Raw genomic sequence first — 23,611 nt, 5'->3', positions numbered from 1 at the left:
AAATGCATTTTACACTAGTTCAGTTGTTTTGCAATCATAAGTTTTCAAAAAATCTAAGATCTGACAAAAACAAAAATTGTATCGAAAAAAAAGATTTTGCATCGAAAATTTTCAAAAAATCTTAAGATTTTTTAATAATCCCAATCATGCTAAAAATGATTTTAAACGCAGGAGAATTTATTTTAATTTGATTTCAGTTGGTTGCACTTGAATTTTCATTGAAATTTTGAAGTTTATTGTAAAAATATTTTTTTTCCCCCTGATTTTTCGGGCCAATTTTGAAGGGGGGGGTGACAAAAACTTTTAAAAATATTTGTACCAGCCTTATTTCAAAAACAATTTTAATCCAGTTTCTCAAAAGAAGAACAACTTCAATTTAAAGTGAACATAGTGAAATCTTTTAGAAATTTATGTTCAGTGCCTTTAAGTACATTTTTAGACGAAATGGATAATTTTGTTTTCTTGCACCATTTTTCAGTTTAATAATTAATTCTGAAATTATCAATTGGTAATTTTTTTGGCAAAAGCAAAAAAAAATAAAATATTAGGGTTAAATTTTTGTAAAAATTTGATATAAATCTAATTTTTTATTAAAATAGACACTCAGTTAATTTATTGAATGTTTCATAAACAGCCTAACGGGCCGATCATAGAGCTATTTTGGAAAGCCGTCGCGAGCCGGATGAAATGGCTTCACGGACCGGTTCCGGGACAGGCCTGCGTCTAAGAGGTTTCCCACCCAGTGCAAAATTAAGATTTTTTACGTTTTAATTATAAATCTCAAACTTGCAACAACAACAAATATTTGCATCACTTAAAAGCCAGAATAACTCTCAAGGGTCCTGATTACTCACAATCTTCCCTTCACTAGTGAGCACAAGTCGGACGCGAAGCAATCAGCCCTGATGAATTCCTACCGCTTGTCACTACCACTCCAATCGCTATTGAAAACCCTCTCTTCTGCTCTCCCTCTCACTCAAATCGGGTAATACAGCGAATGGTTCAAAGAGACCGATATCGTTATGTCGCTCAAAGCTGACTTAAAATAGTTTGCGAGCGGCATTGTTTTGATCATTTATTAAAATCATTGATATCAAAACTATTTTGAAATTTTGTTATTCGCACAACATTTGAAAACAATTTTCACAATGGCAGCTAGCGAGTCGTGTTCAGTAGCAAATGGTTACGCGCTGCAATCATCAAAGATTCGTTCGGTGATGAGTAAGTGATTTTTGATCTATGAATCGTTAATCAGGACCCTTGCTTGAAATAAATGTTACTAAAAACATTTCAAAATTTTCTTGTTTACACAACATCAAGTATATTCTTGAGCATATTCACGAAGTATTTGAATCGCTGTGTTCGCTGACTACTTGCGAATCGTAATGTTTTTTGAAGGAAAATATTATTTACTCTTTTGTCTAACTTTTTTTTGTTTCTGTAAAACTAAGGTAAAAAAGGGAGCACTAAAATCAAGGCTCAACAAAATGTAACGAATTTTAACAAAACATATTTTTATTAAAGTAAGATTTCACTAAGTAATTCGCATTTCTTTACCTTGAACTGATTTGGCATTTGAAAATATTTACTGACTGGTCTAATCTAAATAAACGAATTGATAGAATATTTTTGTCTCCTATTTCTCACACTCCTCTTTTCTCTCCCAACCCCTGCAGCTATGGTTCCGCGGCGTGCGGCCCTCCAAGTTCCGGCACGTGTACGGGCTGCCTACGCGCAAGGAGTGCTGCTACACGGACATCAGCGTGGTGCGCAGCGGCAACGATGGCAACTTTTGCGCCGTCAATCCCACCTTCCTGGCGATCGTCGCCGACACCACGTTCGTCGTGATCCCGATCAACCAGACGGGCCGGATCGACTTTCAGTGCTGCAAGGTGATCGGGCACACGGGGCAGATTCTGGACCTGAAGTGGAACCCGTTCGACGATCAGATGATCGCGTCGGCGTCGGACGACTGCACGATCAAGATCTGGAAGGTGCCGGAGGGTGGGCTGACGGCTAACTTGAGTGAATGTATGGTTGAGTTGGTTGGCCACAAGCGCAAGGTGATGCACGTGGAGTGGCATCCGACGGCGGCCAATGTGCTGATCAGCGCTGGGTTTGATCACTTGGTTTGTGTGTGGGACGTTGGGAACAGCGAGAAGCCACTGCTGAACGTGATCAGCTGCCACGTGGACATGATCTACAGTTTGGCGGTCAGCCGGGACGGGGCGTTGATCGCGACGACTTCGAAGGACAAGAAGCTGAGGGTGATCGAGCCGAGGAGTGGAATTGTGGTGTCGGTGAGTTTTGGGTTTTTGGGGGTGGAGGTTGGTGTTGAAGTTTGGTGGTCATTGGTTTTGTATTTTTTGTAGGAGGGAGTCTGTCATTTGGGAACCAAGTGTTCGAAGGCGGTTTTCTTGGATAACAACCGGATCTTGACGACCGGATTTTCGCGCCATTCGGACCGACAATTTGCCGTGTGGGATCAGCATGACCTGAAGAAGCCTCTGGTACAGGAAGTGATCGACAGTTCAAGTGGTGTTGTGACGCCCTACTTTGACTACGACACTCGCATGATCTACTTGGCGGGTAAGGGTGATGGCAACATTCGGTACTACGAAGTGGTGGACGAACCTCCGTACGTGTACTATCTGAACCAGTTTCTGTCGGGACAACCGCAGAAAGCGCTTGGGTTTATGCCGAAGCGGGGCGTTACCGTGTCCCAGTGCGAGGTGTTCCGGTTCTACAAACTGCACGCCGCAGGAAACATCTGCGAACCCATCTCGATGATCGTGCCGCGCAAGTCAACGCTGTTCCAGAGTGACCTGTACCCGGACACGCTGGCCAATGTGCCCGCGATCGGTGCCAAAGAGTGGTTCTCGGGCCGGAACGTGCAACCCATGCTGAGATCGATGAAGACTGGTTGGTATTATCAAATCGTAATTTGAAACCATCTCTATAAAGATTGCTTTCTTTCAGGCGAATCTATTCTGGACACCAGCCAGCGCAGGGAGTCCAAAACGGTGCACCACTCCAGCAGCAAAAACAACATCCTGAACAGCCTGAACGGCAATCACACGAACGAACGCCCCGTCAACGGAACCACCCCGTCTATCAACGGAAACTACACAAACGGCAACAGCCAAACAACGACGACGACAACCGGCTCGGTCGTGACCAATGGAAACAGCGCCGGGGGCAAAAACAACAAAGAGAACGAAATCGATAACCGGAAGTTCGAGACCAACAACACGAAAAAGTTTGCGTTCCTGTCGCAACCGACGATACCGGACTACCGGCCGCAAACGGTTGGTGGTTCTTAGCGGCACTGACTTTGGCACAAATTGATTGATTTTCTTTCTACCATTTTAGCAAATAATCGAAAAGAGCCAGAAGACGTCCACGAATCAGAGTACAAAGTTCCACCAGCTGCAGGCCATCTTCGGGCAGCACCAGACGGCGAACCACAAGGACATTGCCAACCTGCAGAACAATCTGCTCAGCAGTTCGCGGAACAGCTCGCGCAACAGTTCGCTGGAGAACATCAACCTGTTGAACTCGGAGAATGAGGTGAGTTTGCTTTTTCTTTTCACCAACCTCAAATCTAGTAATCCATGCGTTTGACTTGCAGCTCCGAAAGGCGTTCAACAAGCAGTCCGACGAGATCAAGAGCCTCCGGAAGTCGCTGAACAACTCGGAGAAGCGGGTACGCGAACTCGAAGCCGAGGTGAAGCGACTTCAGCTGCAGCTCAAGCACTAAGGTCGACGACAAGATGGATCATAATCTTGGATCCCATTCCCCATTCCCTCGTGTCCCACTTTGAAGAGGAAGTCTCGTGACAAAAGCATGTACTTTGTGTTGTGATTCCTCAAACTCCCCCTCCCCTTAAATTTACGATTAGAGTAGCAGTACGAAGCAGGTAATTCGTATTGTCGTATAAGTAAAAGTGAAGATAATAAATTAACGCAAAAATCTAACGCTAAATCAGTATTTCAACCAGACGGCAAACAAAATGATCATGCTCTCTCTGTAAATGTGTGCGCTTAACCTTTTTTGTTTCCGCTGAGGGAGGACCGGCCACAGCTCAATCGATGGACAAATTTCGTTTTATTTGCGCACAATTTGGAGCGGAATGATAATTGATAAGCTGGAAAAAACCAACACTAAAGTGGCTTCTCATACTGCATTTTATTGGGGATGAAAAACGGAAAAGATTTTGAAAAGCGAAAAAAAAACATGTGATTTGTGATTCATTCAGAAAGACAACTAGTGGAAGATGATATTTAAGCTTAGGTGGATAACTAGTGGAAGACATATGAAAAAATACACACGTATATTTTGTAGGTGATTTATCCCATTTAGAAACGTCCAACTCGTTGCTGTATGCAAAACAAAACGACACAAAGCAATTAGCGGACAAATAAATATAACCCCAAAAAATCAGTTACCAAAAAACCGATAAAAACCGGCAGACTGCCCCTACTTTTTTGGTTCTATTTCACTTTTCCAAACATCGATTTTAAAACCAACGTAAAGTAAGAAGTTTTCACTACTTTGACAGGTGAAAGCGGTAAGAAGGTGACAATTATTTAAAAAGATTGGCTGTAACTATTAAATTTTTGTTTGTTTTTAAATTGTGTTTATAACTCAGTTTTCCTCAATTATAAAATTAACTTAGGCAAAAGTTGTTATAAGTTATCGTTAAGGTTTTATTATTTAATATTATTAGAAACTCGAGTTTCCAAGGAAACAACCGTCAGACAACCTTAAATATCGATAAAAGTCATGTTGCGGTTGAAATTCTTGTGTCACTTTGATTAAAAAAGTAGCGAATCTGTCAAAATGCAGAGCATCTCAGGTTTAGCAACAACAACCCGTCTGATTAAATGTCCGATTTGGCACACGAATTTAAACCGCCAAATTCATCTGACATTTCCGTAAAAACAATACAATACTTGCTTGCTGCTGAAACAATCTAAACTCACAAGAGGATTAACAAAATAGACACATTCCGTTTTTTTCTACGAATGCTAAACTATAACTAAATGTAATAAACGCAAATAATGAGCAAAACAGTGTGCTTGTGGAGTCGCCAAACAAAAAAAAAACTTACCAAACACAAAGCACAAAGTACAGCCAACTTAAACAACTAAACCAAGTAGACATTGCGTTTTTTTTAAACAGGATTTAACAAAAACAAAAAATGCTTTCATATCAAGCTTTTATCGAGAGAACTACTATCTCCTCCACCACTCTCTATTTTATGCTAAACGCCTATGTAATCGCGAAACATGAATACGTTCAATACAAACGAAGGGGAACATTTAAAAAGAATCCACACTCACACAATAATAGCGCGGAAAGTGTCCAGAGCAATGCTGAAATGTAAGGTGGCGCTTCAATAAAGTACGAAAAGTATGTGAAGATTGTGGAGCTGAAGTGTTTTTTTTTAATTTGGTGGAACGAAAAGAAAAATCCTTGACTTTTTACTGTTTAAAATATATTCGAGAAAAAATAAGCCTAATTTCAAAGCTTTTAAAGCAAGAAAAAATAACCTCAGGATGACATCTGGAATTTTTTTAAGGTCCAATAAACCATTTTTTGTGCTTTTTGCGTGTTTTTAAAAACCCCTGACATAAACCGGTTCCAAAACACCCAAAAAACACAAAAAATATTAAAAAATAGTTTATTGGTCTTTTCCACAAAGAAAATGATAGATTTAGTTTATGTTTATTAAAGTTACCGACCGAACCACGTAGCCCAGTGGTAACGCTTCCGCCTCGTAAGCGGAAGATCGTAGTTCAAATCCCAGCTCGGACCAACACAACTGGTGATCTTTTCCCTTCTGGATTCGATTGCTTAGTAAAGGGAAGGTAGTGTATCGTCACAAACTGGACCTTATCGAAACACCTAAGGAAGACAACCTATGGAATGTTAACATTAATCTTAACATGTTAACATTAAGTTAATTAATAACTGTCACTGAATCTGCTTTGTAAATGCCGGCTCCGATACTCTTCGCGGGTGTTCCCCTCAGGAACAGAGAAAGATTTACTTTTTTTTACTTTATTAAAGTTATGCTAAAGGATGGGTAGGATCTGTATCTGTGAATCGATCGTAAAACCTTGAAATATTTTTTTTATGGTCCTAATCTAATGAGTATGTTTTATTCTGGGAAATATTTGCACCGGACTTATGAAAACAATTTGTTCTAAGCCAGCAATTCTCAACGGGGGTACCGGGCCTACTTGATTTACATGGCAGGGGGTACCAGCCTAGAAGAAGGTTGAGAATCGCTGTTCTAAGCTAAATAAAAAAAATATGTTTTGAAGAAGTGCATTCAATTTTATTTTATTTTTACCTAAGCAAGTATTGGTATTCGAGGCTGATGCATCAAGATAATGGAATGTTTGAAAATATCATTTTGGCAATTTTGTTGTGAAATTAATTACTTTTACTGTCTTTCTCGCACGCCAAAATGGCCTACTTTTCTCTACTAAAAATAAAAGAATGAAAAGCTGAACTTTATCGCACATATTTCGAAAAGTTATATTGTTTTGATTTTATTGGTGAATTGACTAAGCACATAGACAATTGACTTAAAATTTCATTCAAATGGTTTTTCGGAATTGCAAAAAATGTGATATGGAACTTGTTGCAAAACCTTGATTTTTTCCAAGCTTCCCAGAACCGTGCGGTACACGCGGTTCCCTTGTACCTCGGTTTTGCTTTGCGCCTGCTTTGTTCGGTTTACACCCGTACCCGACTCTCTCGAGCCGAGGGTATTTTGGTTCAACGTACCAGCGCACCACGACAATCTCGGCTCGTCGCCTCGGTTGTGTGTCTGGCACTCACCCGAGGCATGAACTCAGCGTATGAACCATGGTGCTTCACTCGGTACGAGCCGAGGTACGTGCCGTGGTACGCGCTGGCGGTACAAACCGGGTTCAATACCACTGCGCGTACCACGGCACGTTCCTCGGCTCGTACCGAGTGAAGCACCTTCACTGAAAAAAATAAAAGTACCAAATTCCTAAATTCTAGGAATTTTGGCTTCTTTCCTTATTGAGTAATCCAAAAAACCCGATTACTTAATAAGGAAAAGAGGAAAAGTTCCTAGAATAAAGGAATTTGGTACTATTTTTTTATTTCAGTGTTGGTTAATACGCTGGGTTCATGCCTCGGGTGAGTGCCAGACACACAACCGAGGCGACGAGCCGAGATTGTCGTGGTGCGCTGGTACAATGAACCAAAATACCAACACACAATGGGTTCAGGCTCGTACCGAAGCTTAAAAAACCAAACCCGCGGTGTGCGTTGGCACTGGCGCATGGGAAGCTTGATTTTTTCAGTAATTTGCAAAAGCTATGAGAAAAAATCCACTTAAATCTTCACGACACATTTTAAAGTGTTTCAAAATAGTTTTACAATCTAATATAATTTATTTTACATACATTTTGAACGTATTTTTCTGCGTTTCTGTTCAAACGGGATATGGCTTTTCCCAAATTTTGAATTTGGAGCCACAGATCGGAAAAAGATGTAACACTTTCGGAAAATTAATTGATTCATTGTAATTTTGCAAATTATTGTCAGTAGTTTAATCTGGTGTTTTTTATTTAAAAAAGAACAAAATTTGGTTTATTGTTCCTCCACAATCCACTGTTTTGACAATGCAAACAGCTATTTTTTGATACTTTTTGCTTTATAGTTGTTCAATCATACAAAAAATGTTAAAATTTCTAATTTGTAAAGAGTAATTGGAAGTTTTATTGGTTGTTAGTTAAACTATTCCAGTCATTCTAACAGAATTCCAACAAAGCTAAATATTCTAACAACATTCTAGCTGGATTCTGTCAGAATAAGCTCTGCTAGGATATTTCGTGATTAGGATATATCAAGTCAAAGTAGAAACTAGGAAATGTATATAATTTTCTCGAGTAGGTTGCAAAAGATCCTTAGCGTCAGTTGCAAATAAGCCGTTTTTTGATGGGTTCTCGATATATTTACAAATGATCAAATTCAAAAATGTTTTGAATTGTTCAGCTGCACGTATTTTTTACTCAAAAACAATACAAATTTTATTTGTTCTAGAGAAAAAATCAAATCAGTGTCGTTTTGCGAACTAACAAAAAGCTTCCAATTTTTAAAATTTAAATTTGTGTTCATTCTGAAATACCCATGCAACAACAAAATCTTTCTGAGGCTCGGAAATACAGGTTTTAATTATTTTTAAAATCTATCCAATTTTAGCCCACAGTTGAAGTTCACCCGAATGAACACCTCACACAACTCACATGCGCGTGAATTACGCGCGCGCCTGAAAATGAACAGAACGACAACAAGCACGCTGTTTGGAGAGCCTTCATTCAGTTACCATGATGATTCAGTACACCAGTCTCGGGGTTTGTTTTGATCTGTTCGCATGTGTTTCGGGCTGCCTGACTGGATGTATTTGAATGGAAACCCAACTGTGGCTGAATGAGTGGTAGTAGTGAAACGATCGTCGACTTGGGCTCTCTCTCTCTGGATGTAGAGGTGATATCGGCTGTCAAGTTGCTGGAGTGATCTTCCACCATACAGAACGCCAACAGGAGAAACAAGTGTCTACCATTTGGATCGAAGCTTTTGGGAGTTTAAATTTATGTTTTAATCGTGGAAACTTGTACAAATGTGGATTATTTTGCGCTGATTTCAAAGATGGTTCGATAAGCGTTTTTGTGATTCCGGAATACAGCTAACAGGAAGAGGATTTTACTCCAAACTGCGGATCTTGATTTTGGATCACGCCCTAAAACCTTGATCATCATTGTCTTCTTTGCTGGTGGAAAGTTTGGAACAACAACGAAATCAAACATGAATCGATTGCTGTTGGGTGCGTTCGTTGTGGCTACAATGTTTAAAACAGGTGAGATTTCTTTTTTTATTATTATAAGCCAAATTTTTCATAAATTATAAATTTCAATTGTTTTCTTTGTTTTAATCAATATCTACTCAATTTACATAACCAATTTTAAGCGTGTCCCTTTGAATAATGATCAATTGATCCTATCCAAAACCATGAAAAAAAGATTAAAAAAAACATATCAAGTAACCTTATCAAAGCGAAAAATCCGACGTAAATTACCAATTAGTGTAGCTTTACTCCTTTGCCATTATTCACAACCTTGTGAGCCATAGCCTACTCCTTCCTACGCAGAATTTATCCTGGCTCTGGTGCAGGAAAAAGTCTGCAATGTGTGTGAGGGTCCCCGGTCGTCATAGTGATGGGTCATCCTTTTAAGCGCCATCGAACCATCGAACAGTGATTCTGAAGAGCTGAATTCTTTGGGAAAAAATAATAATTTTCGGCTGTGTTACATTTTGATTTTTTTTTTTTTTGATAATTTCAATGATTTTGAAACATCCAATCGAAAACTTCAGATAATTGATTCAAGACTTGTGCAAGTGTCCAAAAAATGATTTACAAACAATTTGATTTTTTTGAAGCCGAACTTGATAGTTGAAATTTAGTAAAGTTTAGAATGGGAAACCAACTACCAAAATTACAAAAAATATATCTTAAAATCTGTCTGAGAATACAGTTTAGTCTCATTTATCCGAAGCCTCGATTTCCAGAGTTTCTAATTTGGCTTGAAATTAGCAAATTATTTTTATCTGTCCTGCAAACTCAAATCGACCCCATTGTTCCCAGCTGTGGTCAGCTCTACCATATTCCAGATTGGTTTCTGTTCAAGTCAGCAAGCTCGAGTGAAAGAATATCCTTTGGAAGAAGACACCCCAAAAAAAAGGACACATTTACGTCAATGTATCGCCCCCGCCTCGCACCCCCGCTAACAATTAGTGAGATTGAATTTAGAAGAATGCGAATACCCAATCGTTCGACCTAACATCTAACGAGCGAGAAAAAATCACAGGGCGTTAAATTAATGGCTTTTAGATGTTGCACGTTAGATGGCTGTTACTTCCCAGTAAAGTTGTGAGGCTTCTCCTTCATATTCATGCTCGATTTCCCGGAAAATTTAATAAAACCTTTCCCCCACACAATAAAGTAGCATTCCCTTGGCGAAGGTGCGGCGGGGGCCCCACTTGGAAAATAATTGCAGAAGGAAAAAAAGGGAGAGAAAAATTGCACCACTCTCTTATCGCCGGATTTCCACTCGATTGGTTGTGATGAAAAGAAGAATTGGACCCCAATATGGAGCATTGTCCTGGTGCGGGAATTCAACTCTGAATTGGAGTCCTGGTGGGAAAAAGTTCTTTCACTTGAGGGGAGCCGCACTTTTGAAGCGCGCGCGAATTCAAAAGCTGAGCTTTTCTATTTATCTTTCGTTACAATCGCAGCCAAAACTCAAACAGAACAGAATTATGACGCACACCGCTGGAAGAGGCGAACTTTTGATCCGCGAATCACGTGGTGGGGAGATTATCCCCAAAAGACTAATGAGGACGCGCTTCACAGCAAATTGGCTTTACGAAATGTTGGAAGGGTTTTTCATAGTGTTTTTTATGTCTAAGGTTGATACCATCAGCTGGGGTGAATCGGGACACATGGGGCGAATTGGGACAGCAGTTTTAACCATGTAGGAGCACAATATTTTTATTTTTCTGGTTGGTTTCGGTTAGAACAGACTCTGGCCAACAAAATGTGTACATCCATTTCCAAATTTAAAATCATTAAATGCTCTAAACACTACTGTCCCTAATAAGACTGTAGTCCCGATTCGCCCCAGATGACGGTACTAAAACAAACAGCAGAAAATTAACAGATTGAAATGGCTAATCAAAGTTTTTTTTAAATTTTGCTACTTATGGCAAAACACCAAATGGTTAATCTTCGTCCTAACTGTGTCTCAGCCAAACATTCGTCGAAATAATGCAACGTTTTGCGTTCTTAAAAAAGTGTAAAAACAAGTTTTTACGTGGTTTAGAGATGCCCTTTTTTTCCTAAGTTCGAATATAGAAAGGTTTTTTTCAACTTCAGATAATCAAATCATATACCAAAAATTTGTTTCGTTTTATTTTTTCTTGTTTTTACATTAAACTCGAGTTATGTGACCTGTTACATTACCGTGTTCATTTCCCCAATATTTCATCTTGGATCGGTATCTTAAACACATTTGACTGATCTCCATTTTTTGAGCAGAAATCAATTATCCGCTAATGCCGTAAATAAAAAAAATAATGATTTTTAGATGTGACCTAATAAAAAAAAAAACATCCTATTCCAGTTTTGAAATCATGTTGAACCCACTCACCTAAAAGAGATTGATTGAAATGAAAATGTGATCAAGCATGACAAACTCTGAAAATATATTTTCCAAGTATTTCAGAATGGTTACTTGAAATATATATTAGGGTGGCTTGAAGTTGTATGGGAAAATTTCAAAATAGACTAATTCAATCAAAACAGGCATTTTCCGGTCCCATTTTGGCCTCCAAACAAGCCCCCAAAATTTGGGAGCGATTGGGTTTGACCCGGCTTTCCACAAAGCAATTCAAATTTGTATGGAAATTTGTATGGGAAAACCCTCTTTACATTTTAATTTTTATAATTTTTATTTTTCACTCAATTTAAAAACTAACACCGTAGGAGTATAGTCCTGATTGTCCTCTAAAACTTTCCCGAAGAAAGCATGGTCCTATCTTGCTTCTGGAAAAAGATATAGAGTTTTTAAAAGAGGCATTTCAAAATAAGTGCTGAAAATAATATTTTTGAAATTCCGTCGTGAAACTACTTACTTTTCCTGTCATTCTTGAACGACGAAATAGCCTACTTTTCTGTACCAAAAATAACAGAATCGAATAGCAACACTTTTCAAAATAAATGCTGAAAAGTTCTACTTTTCAGCACTGAAATGGGTGCTGAAAAGTTTAACTTTTCAGCACTTGTTTCGAAAAGTAACACTTTTCCACATTTTTTTGATTCAAACGATTTATTGACAAAATACATGAAAATTTTATATAAAATTTCACTCAATGGGTGTTTTTCGGAATTGCAAAAAATGTTGTATGGAACTCGTTGCAAAACATGATTTTTTCAGCACTCGTCGTATTTATCCAACTCGGTGAACCTCATTGGATAAATGTACGACTCGTGCTAAAAAAATCCTCTTTTTGCAACTTGTTGCATAAACTACTATTCTTGCCAACACTGCCAGGTACTTCGGTAGATATTTCGACATCTTATTTTTTAAACGTAATAAGTAAGCAACCTAGCAAAATGGTGTCTTAGGAAAAGTTGTTGTATATGAATGTGGCTTTCATTTAAAATTATTGACATGCAGGGTGACAAACCTACAGGGTGTCAACCAAGCCCTAACTTCTACTGGTGACCTTTTAAAGCGTTGGTGTCTTAGGAAAAGTTGTTAAGTTGTTAACTTATTCCAAGAAATTTTGACATGTTTGGAAGACAGGGTGGCACATCTACAGGGTGTCAACCTATTTCTAGCTTCTATTTAAGACCTTTTTGATCACTGTAAAGTGGGCGAAAAAGGGTGCAAATCGCAAATATATATAAAAAAAATACTTTCAACTAGAAAGAAAAGACAATTTAAAAAATATATATTTTTTTTTTAAGCTTCAAACGTTTTAACAGGTTTTACATAAACATAAACAATTATTTCAAAAATCTTAAGTCCACATTATTCCGGAAAAAAATCTAATCTGATGAATTTATCAAAATATTCAGGTTTTATTTCAAGTATTTATCACCAATCAATTTACTATCAACAAAATTATTTGTTAAAATTATAAAATTTGTTCTCAGTACACACTTAGATTTTTTTTAACAGGATTCGGTAAAGTTTACCGAATTTTTAACTGTTCGGTAAACTGAAAACTACTGAATCCGGTATACCGGTATTACCGAAATTCAGCAATGAGGTTCATTATTGTTTATCGTACAAACATCGGTTAAATTTTGTGCATTATAACAGATGGTTTAACGATCTAAACTTTACCGATTTTTCGGTAAAAAAACAACAGCTGATTAATTGAAAGTTGGGAACAGAGTTTGCGATTGCTTAAAGAATCGAGTAAATATACTGAAGGAAAAAAAGTTACAAAAGAACCTTCAAAATAGCTCCCCATGAATTCAAAAAGATATAAAAAATTAAAATCATACATTGATACTAAAAATTATAATAGAATATTTTCCAATCAACTTTCATAGAAAGGGAACAAAATGTTTACTCGGTGTTTAACATCGATGAATATTCCGATACCACAAGTATTCTCGTTCCGCTTCTTCAGTTTCACAACAAGCAGTGAGCAAAATAAACCATCTCCATCTCAGCGGATGCACTTTTCCGAGAACAGCTGACGCTGACGGAGGAGGGTTTTGTTGGGCTGCTGCACGGTCAATCGAGCACAATCTCAAGGGTTTAGGAAAAAAAAGTGGAGGAAAAAAAGCACCTCTCGGAGACATTACACAGTGTAAAAAAGTGCAGTTTCATGGAACCGAGGGGGAAACGATTCTCAGGAAGTGAGGTGCAATCACGCTATTAATATCTGTTGAAGGAGAAATAAAGAGCTTGCAAAGGACCAACTAGAAGATAGAAAAAGACTCAATGGTCTTTACCGTGAGGGGAAACCGTTGAAGGATTCACCGTATTTAGAAGTGAATTCTGAAAAGTTATTTGATTCTTTGTAACAAAAAAATATATTTTAAAGTGGATTTTTTCCCTGAAAAACAGTGCGTCTCCATCGAAAATTAATTTAAAAAAAAAACTTCTACATTTTCTGATAAGCGCAATCCAAATAACTTCCAATTGACGGTGTAGCCGCTCCTTGAGCGTGTCCGTCGCGCCTTTCGTCGGTGGGCGCGGCGCTTCCCTATCTCAGCATAATAATGACGATAATAATGGAAAATTGTTCGTTGCCAGGGAAAGCCCGCTAGGCAAACCTCCACGCTAGATAACGAATCGTGACAACTTTTGCGAAGATGCGGAAGTGAACACCCCAAAGCCGGGCGCCGTGGCTTTTGGTTCGCTAATGGAGCGGATAAAATTATGCTGAATTTAGCACAATTATTCAGAGCTGCTCTTGGCACTTGTCTTAAGATTTGAGAGGATTTGCAGCTATTTTTGGTTGATTTAGAAAAGATTTTATTATTTTTAGTTCATCCCTAAAAAGTTCAAAATTGAAACAAAACCACATTCTTCCAATCATACCAACATAGGTGTTCCACCCCTACTCCCACTTTGCCCCCAAAACTTCCGGAAACGCGAATCGCGCTTTGCTTAATCAGATTATCGAACTTTACATCGAACAAGTCCGCGTCTCCGTGGCCTAGATTCACGCCCCCAAGACTGTGACTGACCCGAGGGGTGAATTTGATTAGTGGTCGCGTGGTTGAAACTTTCTTGTCTGTTGTTTCGGGCGCGAAACAAGAGGGGTGAAATTGTCTAGGGTGCGCACCCCCCATTTTAGTGTCGTTAACGGTGGAATTATTAAGGGGTGCACTAACTTCCCCCCTCACGTTTGGCTTTCGAACTTTGGGAGGGTAAACGTTAGTTGGTGAACTATAGTCACGAAGGGGGTGGCATGATTCATTGTGTCTAAATTTGATGTTCTTGACTACCTTTAAGCGTCATTTACAAATAACGTAGCAATCGTGCCATTTTTTACATGCAATTGTTTTAAATGTGGATCGTTACAAACCCTATTGGTGCACGGAGAAAAAAGAGTTCCCAAAATCGTGAACCAGCGTTCATGAAAATAGGAACCACGAACAAAGTGTTCAAATTTCATGGTACGTTTTTCAAAATCGTACCATGGGATTTGAACACATTGTTCGAGGTTCCCATTTTCATGAACGTTTGTTCACGATTTTGGGAACTCTTTTTTCTCCGTGTGGATACCAGGATTAAACATGCGAGCAATTCCAGCTCAAATCAGGAATTTTTCTGGTACTTTTGTACCCGATCCTCTCCGATTTCAATGAAACTTTTTAGACAAGGGCGTAAGGTATTTAAATATTTTTGTATTTTGCAATTCAAAAATTACTGTATCTCGAAGCCGTTGCGTCGTATCAAAAAGTGGTCAAAGACAAACTTGTAGGAAATTGGACAGGCTTTCTGAAAAATACACTGTGCATTTTTCGTGAGTCTTTTTGTAACATTTTAGGCTATTTCCTCAAAATTTTTGAACGAAAAAAATCGTGACAACACCTTTAAATTTCAGTTTTAGACTTAAAAATCGAAAAATCTCATAGAAGTGGCGTGTATTTTTGTTTCAGTGTATTTTTTTCAGAAAGCCCGTCCAATTTCCTACAAGTTTGTCTTTGACCACTTTTTGATACGACGCAACGGCTTCGAGATACAGTAATTTTTGAATTGCAAAACACAAAAATATTTAAATACCTTACGCCCTTCTCAAATGTTATTTTCGAGTACTTTTGGTTCCATATACACAAAAATGGCTTATATAGGCCTAGGATAACATGTCTAAAAAGTTTCATTGAAATCGGAGAGGGTCGGGTACAAAAGTACCAGAAAAATTCCTGATTTGAGCTGGAATTGCTCATGCGCTGGATTTTTGACTTTTTTTTATATATAAGAGCAATTCTCTACGAAATCGGCGAAACTTTTTTGGTGCCTTCGGTATGCCCAAAAAAGCCATTTTGCATCATATAATCTTCCATACAAATTTCGCAGCTATCCTTACAAAAATGATATATGAAAATTCTAAAATCTGTATCTTTTGAAGGAATTTTTTGATCGATTCGGTGTCTTCGGCAAAGTTGTAGGATAGATAAAGACTATACTGAAAAAAAAAATACGCGTTAAAAACTTTAGTGATTTTTAATTTCACTTTTTATCACTAAAACTTGGTTTGTAAAAAAACACTATTTTTATTTTTTTTCTGATATGTTTTAGGGGGCATAAAATGCCAATTTTCCAGAAATTTCCAGAATGTGCAAAAAATCTTTGTCCGAACAAAAAAAAAACGAAATATGAGTCGCAAAAAAATTTCAACTTCTTTTTTCGATGTAAAATCGAATTTGCAATCAAAAAGTACTTCAGTGAAATTTTGGTAAAGTGCACCGTTTTCAAGTTTAGGTATTTTAGGTAACTTTTTTAAAAATAGTCGCACTTATTCATTTTTTTTAATTAGTGCCCATGTTTGCCCACTTTTGAAAAAAATATTTTTGAAAAGCTGAATAATATCTCTATATTTTGCGTTTTTGAACTTTGTTGATACGACACTTAGGCCATTGCATTTTTTTTTGAATTTTATGTCCCTCGACCTTGACCAAAAAAATAAAAAAGTATAAAAATTTAAAAAACGAGCCATGGTTACAACATTTCAATGAAAAAAGTGTTTTAAAATGCATTATACACCTGTCCAGTTGTTTTGCAATCATTAGTTTCCAAAATACCTAAGTATTGACGAAAATTTATTTTTTTGCAAAAAAAAGTTTTTGCTGTGCTGTACATTGGAATTTCATAAACACTAGCGTGCACAGGGTGGGGCAACTGCCCCACCATCCTCAGAAATTTTGTTTTAAATTTGGTCAGGGGGTGTCCACAAATGACGTATTTTTCAAAACGTCCATATTATTGCCCCACCTTCCTCAAAGGGCTGGGCACGCTAGTGATAAAAATTCAAAATATGTACTTTTAAACCAGCCCAAACATGCTAAATATGATTATTAATGCAGAAAAATGTGTTTTAGATTGTTTTAAGTTGATTTGACTTCTATTTTCATTACATTTTTTAAGATTTTAGAAAAAATATTTTTTTTGCCCCCTGATTTTTCGGGCCAATTTTAAAGGGGGGGGGGGGGGCGACATAAACTTTGAAAAATATTTACAACGACCTTAGTTGCCATGCAAAGGTTTAAAAACAGGAAAATTTATGTTTTCAAAGTCTTACCCAAACCACTCACCATTTTCTAATGTCGATATCTCAGCAACTAGTGGTCCGATTTACAATGTTAAAATATGAAACATTCGTGAAATTTTTCGATCTTTTCGAAAACAATGTTTTCAAAAAATTTAAATCAGGACTAACATTTCGAAAGGGCGTCATATTGAATATTTTGCCCTTTTAAATGTTAGTCTTGATTAAAAAATAAATATTGAAAATATTGTTTTCGGAAAGATCGGAAAATTTCACGAATGTTTCATATTTTAACATTGTAAATCGGACCATTAGTTGCTGAGATATCGACATTAGAAAATGGTGGGTTGTTTGGGTGAGACTTAACAAACATCAATTTTCCTGTTTTTAAATCTTTGCATGGCAATATCTCAGCTACTAAATGTCGTATCAACAAAATTCAAAAACGCAAAATATATAGATTTTTTTAGCTTTTCCAAAATTTTTTTTTTTCGAAAGTGGGAAATGGGCACTAATTTAAAGACATGAATAATTGCGACTATTTTCAAAAAAGTTACCTGAAAATGGCTATAACTTGAAAAAGGTACATTTTATCTAAATTTCACTAAAGTACTTTTTGATTGCAATTTCGATTTTACATCGAAAAAAGAAGTTTAAAATTTTTTGCGACTCATGTTTCGATTTTATGAAAAAAAAATCAGTATTGATTCTAAAATTTATAAACTAGGTCAAAGATTTTTTACACATTCTGGAAATTTCTGAAAAGTTGGCATTTGATGTCCCCTAAAAGAAAACATATCAGAAAACGAAAAAAAAATGTTTTTTGCAATCAATTTTTAGTGACGAAAAGTGAAATTAAAATCACCAAAAAATAAATTTCCTTGTTTCATTTTTTTTCAGTGTAGTCCTTATTCATACCTACAACTTTATCCAAGACACCAAATCGATCAAAAAATTCGTTCAAAAGATACAGATTTTTGAATTTTCATTTATCATTTTTGTATGGACAGCTTCCAAATTTGTATGGAAAAATATATGGACAAACTAATGTTGCATGGCTTTTTTGGGCGTACCGAAGGCACCAAAAAAGTTTCAACCGGATTAAAAAAATACAAAAAATAAAAGAAAAAGACCGATTCCGTAGAAAATTACTCAACTATAACACATTTCATATCTAAAGTATAGGCACGAATATACAGATAGGTCAAAGAGATGTTTAAAATTTCATTAACAAAACAGACGTGGCAAGGCGTCACATAAAATAATAGCAATAATTCAATTTAAAAACAATGTCATTCAATAAAATCACACACCCATAAATCTAGCCACCGCCATCGAGTGCTACGTGTGCAACGCGACGGATTCCAGCACCCCCTTCCAGTGCAGCGAGTGGTTCGAACGGTTCGATTCGCCGGACATTAAGCCGCAGGACTGTTCCAACGTTTACGGGGCCAAATACTGCATCAAGCACATCGGTCGCTTCGAAGGTAGCTTTTTTCCCACCACTCAGGACACGACTCGCCCCCCAAACTGTGGGACTAACAAAGCAAGCGTATTTTGTTCTAATAATTTGGTGAAAACAATCGGCAACGCCTACCTAGATCTAGTCGCAGCTGCACACGGAATGAGCCTACTAAGCAAAAGCATGATCTTAAATTCGACATTTTCAGCAAATTTAAATCCATATTTATCCAACTTACACTAACTTTAAATGCGGTTGTGGTTTCTAACTTTTATTTTTGCAGCATTAGCGATCCTGTGCTATCAATGTTCCTCGGCACACAGCATGTACTGCTCGGACATGCTGGTGGCGGACGAGGCGTCCCCATTCAAACCGGAACCGTGTGACCACGTGTTCGAGGCGGAATACTGCGTCAAATCGACGGCCATGCACGGTTAATAACATTTGGGTTTGGCTGTGGTTGTCTTGCTTTTTTTCATTTTGTGTGCTTTTTTGTAGTTTTTAGTTTAAATTATGTGCACTGCATGTTTTTACTAACCAAATAGTTGTTAAAATTTTACCTGGTTTGGTACTCAACATTTCTCTTTTTTCTTCCCTGCAAACGACACAAAAAAAAACAGGTGGAATCGGTGCAAAACGGTACTGCTCGTCGCGTGACCTGGGCAACTATTGCAACTACGTGCGCAATCCGGGCGATCAGATCGAGTACCGGTCCTGCATCTACACGTGCGATACCGACGGATGCAACGGGGGCCAGCGAACGACACTGTCCGTGGTGGCACTGCTGCTGGCCGGAGTTGCGTGGGTGGCAGCCGCAAGGCTGTAAGGTGGTGCCATAGGAAGATAGCATTTTTTAACATTTCCTCAAAAAGTATTTTTGTGTATTTTTTACTATGATTTCTTGATCATTGATCGAAATCCGTCATTCCGTCCTGTCCTAATTTTGTTTAATCTTGTGGAAGCTTTTAAGTTGTGCTCGAATCTTAACCATATCATGCTATATTAGATCTAAATAAAGACAATAAATTTACAAAAGTCAAGATAAGAAAGGAACTGCATTATTTCATCCGAACGATTCAAACAGGTTTATTTTTCTTTCTAAACAAGCAGAAGCCAAATCAAAAGTGCTCTGATGTGGCTCAAATTTGTCCTGACCATAATTTTTTTTTAAGCTATATTATCCTTCTAAAAAATGTAACCAGAATTCACAAAGTTTAACCTTACGTAAGCGTGTTCAATAAGTCTTATTCGGACACTTCGATGCCAACATTTCAAAAAGCATCATGTACACACCATCCTTTTTGAGAAAAACGCATTTAAATGTTGAGCATCCATTTTCAATTCCCATTTTAATATAAAGGCAAAATAAGATGTTCTAATGATAACAAACGATGAAAAACGTTGCTTTTATTGATACTTGATCATCCAAATTCAATAAAACATTATTTCCGTAATTTAATTTGAGAAAAACAAACATAACTTCTTTTGAAATCACCAACGTCGATATCACCCTGCTGTCATTGAGGGGGGCGCTTTGTTATGATTCGTTTTTCGTCGTCGAATGTACATGGCACTTTTTTCATGATGCTTTTTTTCGTCACGAGGTTCATGTAGTCTTTTGTTTGACAGGTTGACAGGGCTATATAAACAGGGACTGCTGATGGCAGAGATTTTGTTTATGTTACTTTATTTAAAATCATGATTAAACAGAGTTTACTGAAATAACTTTTGCTCATTTTTGGTGAAGAGGTAGCTTATTAGGTGTACTTTCAGAATATGCAATAACCCAGAAAGTTTCAAAATGTACATGATGCCTTTTGAAATGTTACCGTCGACTTGAGCATAGAAATAAACAAGAAATAAAAGAAATTAGGAGATGAGTAGATTACATTTTTTTTCTAAAAATGGAAAAAAAAATGCAAGGACATTTTTATGACAATATTTATTTTGATTGCCTTGAATTTCCTCATTTACTATGAAACTTCTAGAGAAACATTTAAAAAGGGTGCGTAAGCATTTTGACAGCTGGTATTTTTTTGAAAATTCCTTTTGGAAATAGTAAAAATGTGGTGTGGAACCAGCTGGAAAACTAGATATTTTCAGCATTTGTCGCATTTATCCGACTCGTGCTAAAAAATCTTCTTTTTGCAACTTGCAGCATAAACTACTATTATCAGTTCAAAGAGGAAAATTGTTCGAAGAATTCGAAAATGCAGCGCATTTTGGTCACAACTAATTTTCATGGCACTTTCAGGGTGACCACTCAAATCCCATTTTATTTTTTTTTTCTGGAAACTGAAATAATAGGCATTTCTGATCTGAAGAATGATGAAAAATATCTAGGAATTCAATTGTTTTTACCAAGTTCCCTTTTTTATTATGTAAATATTGATATTTGGAAATTCGGATATTCAAGTGTTGAATCAATTTTAATTTATCTAGTTATCAGTATTCATTTTTTTTAATTTTTTTTAAATTAAAACTTCAGACAGTGACAAATTCTAGATTTTTTTTTTGAATAGGTCCTATAAACATATGAAACACTTGGTTATTGAGTTTATTCAGGTAATGATAAAATTTTAGGTTTGATTTGAAGTCTTCTTTTTCGTTAGCACTCGGTTATCTCCAACAGAAACACAATAGCTTATTCGTTTTCGTTTTACAAAATGAACACCACCGGAAGATATACACGGTTACTGAAAATCGCACTTTTGGGAGTTCAGAAATCGCACTTTTGACAGTTCGCTTAAACGAACTCAAAAAAGTGCGATTTCGCGAACTCGAAAAACTGTGAAAATCACCAAAAAACGAGTTCAGTTATGCGAACTCCCAAAAGTGCGATTTTGGATTTATCGAATTTTTTGAAATTCGTTTGAAATGTTTCTTCTCAAATGTTTCTTGTTTAGTTGTGTTTTGTGCTCCGGAGTTTCGAGTGGGATTTCAGGTAAGTAAAACGGACGGATTTTTGGTGGTGAAAAGGTTTGGTCTGGACTGGTACTGGACAAGGTTTTGCAAGAGGAATCCGTCCGCCGGTGGACGGATTACTTGCCAATGTTGGGAAAAATGTTTTGCAAGAGGAATCCGTCCGCCGGTGGACGGATTACCTGCCAATGTTGGTGAAAAGCTCCGTCCGCCGGTGGACGGATTACTTGTCAATGTTGTGAAAAAGGTTTTGCAAGAGGAATCCGTCCGCCGGTGGACGGATTACCTGCCAAAGTTGGGGAAAAGGTTCCGTCCACCGGTGGACGGATTACTGGACAAGGTTTTGCAAGAGGAATCCGTCCGCCGGTAGACGGATTACTTGTCAATGTTTGGGAAAAGGTTCCGTCCACCGGTTGACGGATTACTGGACAAGAATGCAAGAGGACGGATTGCCTGCTAATTTTGGCGAATATTTTTCGTCCACTGGTGAACGGATTCCTGGAAAAGAATGCAAGAGGAATCCGTCCGCCGGTAGATGGACTGCCTGCCTATGTTGGCGAAAAGGTTCGGTCCAATTCAATTTTTTAAGGACTTTTTTTGCAGGAGTGATCTTCGTGATGTTTGCAAAAGGAACTGTGATACTAACTGGATTTTTTTTCGCAATTTTTGCAGAAGGAGTCAACTTGAAGAATACCTTCAAGGCCGCCTTGCACCAAAATGGACACCGTGCCGCCGTCAGGTTTTCCGGTCCTGTTGGACTTAAGGTCGCTAAAACGACATCGCGCCAGAGCTTTAAGGCGCCAACCATCACACAGGCAGTTGCGATGATAGACGGAGAGAAGGCCATTCCAGAGATTCGACGGAACCTGCGCCGAAGTATGAGGAGTTTGCGGAACTTTATCCGGGACACTGGCGTGGCGGACTGGTTCGAGGAGTTTCCGATGAGGCGAGATATGATCCTGCTGATCTCCAGCAACTATTGCGATGTTGACCACACGATGACGAGGGAACGGATAGGAAGATCAGGACGAGACCATTTCAACCTCGAACGTGATGGACACGGACCTCCGTTTGATGCGGACGTCGCTGCTTCGTCGCCATTCGTTCTTCCGGTAGTCCAACATGCCAACATTTTTTGCAGGAGGAATCTGGCCAAAGTTGAAAATAACACGGACTTGGCCGCCCTCAATTCGGTACGACCTGTTTTAGGCAGTATAAACTGGTCTTGAACTTCCTTTATTTTTCTTTTAGGCGATCCATGACCTAACGGCCTTGACCCGTTACGCTCGTCGAAATCCTGGGTTGATTGAGTTCATGATCGATAAGAACATGGAGACGCAGCGTGCGGCAAGAGAGGCTAGTAGGGTGGACATCCCAGTTAGCGATATGCACGATCTGCGGTCGGCTGACGCAGCAGGTCACCTGAATCTCAACCACGGGACTCCGAACGTCACGGAGCAGTTGAATCGCCTGAAGCACCCGGACTACGAGACCGTCTACTAGCTGTCCAACTTTCACTGGTCGTCGATCCTGAAGCTCTTCGGACGGTACGTTCTTCCCTCGATCAAGCTATCGCACGCGGTTAGTCCTCAAATAGCTCAGAAACTTAGCAATCTCGACGAGAAAGCCCCGCATCACTTCCATTGGAAGGCACTGGCCGCCGCGCTGGATCCGATCGACTTGAACGACGCCGACACCGGAGACGTTCCGAGCATTAACACCGGCAACGTACCGTTCTACCCAAAGACGCCGATAGAGATCCTGCTTTGTTGTCTTCCGGTCTAAATACAAGGCGACGTCCCAACGTCCCAACGACCTGGCAGCAGTACGGGTCGCAAGAAATCCTACCAAACTTCGCCGATCTGGTGTCTGGACTTTCTGGATAATCTCATCGTGATCGGGTGCGCCGACGGGCGGCTCGAGTTCTGGGACGGCACCACCGGCAACTTGAAGGTAAGCTCGTAGATCTCAAGTCGTGTTGGCAGCTAACTGAGGTGCGTTTGTTTCAGGGCATCTACGAACCATTTACTGCTGCAGCAGGATCTGCCGGCCGTTCGCAGCGGCAGAATCGTGCCTCGCATGCTTGGGCTAAACTACACACATGAAGTGGAACTGGTAACCGGAACTCGCCTCCATCCTTTTTTTTTTAATGTTGGCTAAGTTTTGAGAGTAAAAATAATAAAATAATAATAGCGCCGTGTTGTTAATTTATTTTAAACTTTGTTTTTATTTCAATCCCAAAAGAGAAATCAAAAAACGCCCGAAGATAGGCAACATCTAAACCTGTGAAATATTTCCCCAAGCTCGAACTGTTATCCGAGTTGAACTCCAAAAATCATGATAATAACCATTTTTTTGGTTTTATTTGGTAAGCGTGT

General features: G+C 38.4%; 3 protein-coding genes across 8 annotated transcripts in view; all 3 read left to right on the top strand.

Moving 5' to 3' along the window:
• The window catches only part of LOC120417394 (coronin-1A-like), a 65,923-nt gene extending 60,483 nt beyond the window's left edge, over positions 1-5,440 (top strand). For all 6 annotated transcript variants that reach the window (XM_052709627.1, XM_039579418.2, XM_039579416.2 and 3 more), the window contains 5 exons: positions 1,677-2,300; positions 2,373-2,922; positions 2,980-3,308; positions 3,373-3,570; positions 3,632-5,440. In XM_052709627.1, the coding sequence (XP_052565587.1) occupies positions 1,677-2,300; positions 2,373-2,922; positions 2,980-3,308; positions 3,373-3,570; positions 3,632-3,760 (1,830 nt within the window). In that variant the 3' untranslated portion in view covers positions 3,761-5,440. The remainder of the gene's footprint in view (positions 1-1,676; positions 2,301-2,372; positions 2,923-2,979; positions 3,309-3,372; positions 3,571-3,631) is intronic.
• A 2,804-nt stretch (positions 5,441-8,244) lies between these two features.
• On the top strand, positions 8,245-19,354 carry LOC120417425 (U-scoloptoxin(05)-Sm1a). The gene is made up of 4 exons (XM_039579470.2): positions 8,245-8,909; positions 18,175-18,336; positions 18,595-18,744; positions 18,932-19,354. Exons 1-4 carry the CDS (start codon positions 8,858-8,860, stop codon positions 19,135-19,137), a joined length of 570 nt encoding a protein of 189 aa, XP_039435404.1. The 5' UTR covers positions 8,245-8,857; the 3' UTR covers positions 19,138-19,354.
• Positions 19,355-21,496: 2,142 nt separating this feature from the next.
• Positions 21,497-23,533, top strand: LOC120417413 (uncharacterized). Its single transcript, XM_039579455.2, has 2 exons — positions 21,497-22,426; positions 22,485-23,533. The coding sequence occupies exons 1-2, from the start codon at positions 21,668-21,670 to the stop codon at positions 22,734-22,736; spliced, it is 1,011 nt and encodes a 336-aa protein (XP_039435389.1). The 5' UTR covers positions 21,497-21,667; the 3' UTR covers positions 22,737-23,533.
• The last annotated feature ends 78 nt before the right edge of the window (positions 23,534-23,611 follow it).

Source organism: Culex pipiens, chromosome 3, assembly GCF_016801865.2.
Source record: "Culex pipiens pallens isolate TS chromosome 3, TS_CPP_V2, whole genome shotgun sequence".
Classification (NCBI taxonomy): Eukaryota; Metazoa; Arthropoda; class Insecta; order Diptera; family Culicidae; genus Culex; species Culex pipiens.
The sequence above is the reverse complement of the archived record's forward strand: the minus strand, read 5'-3'. Positions and strand labels throughout refer to the sequence as shown.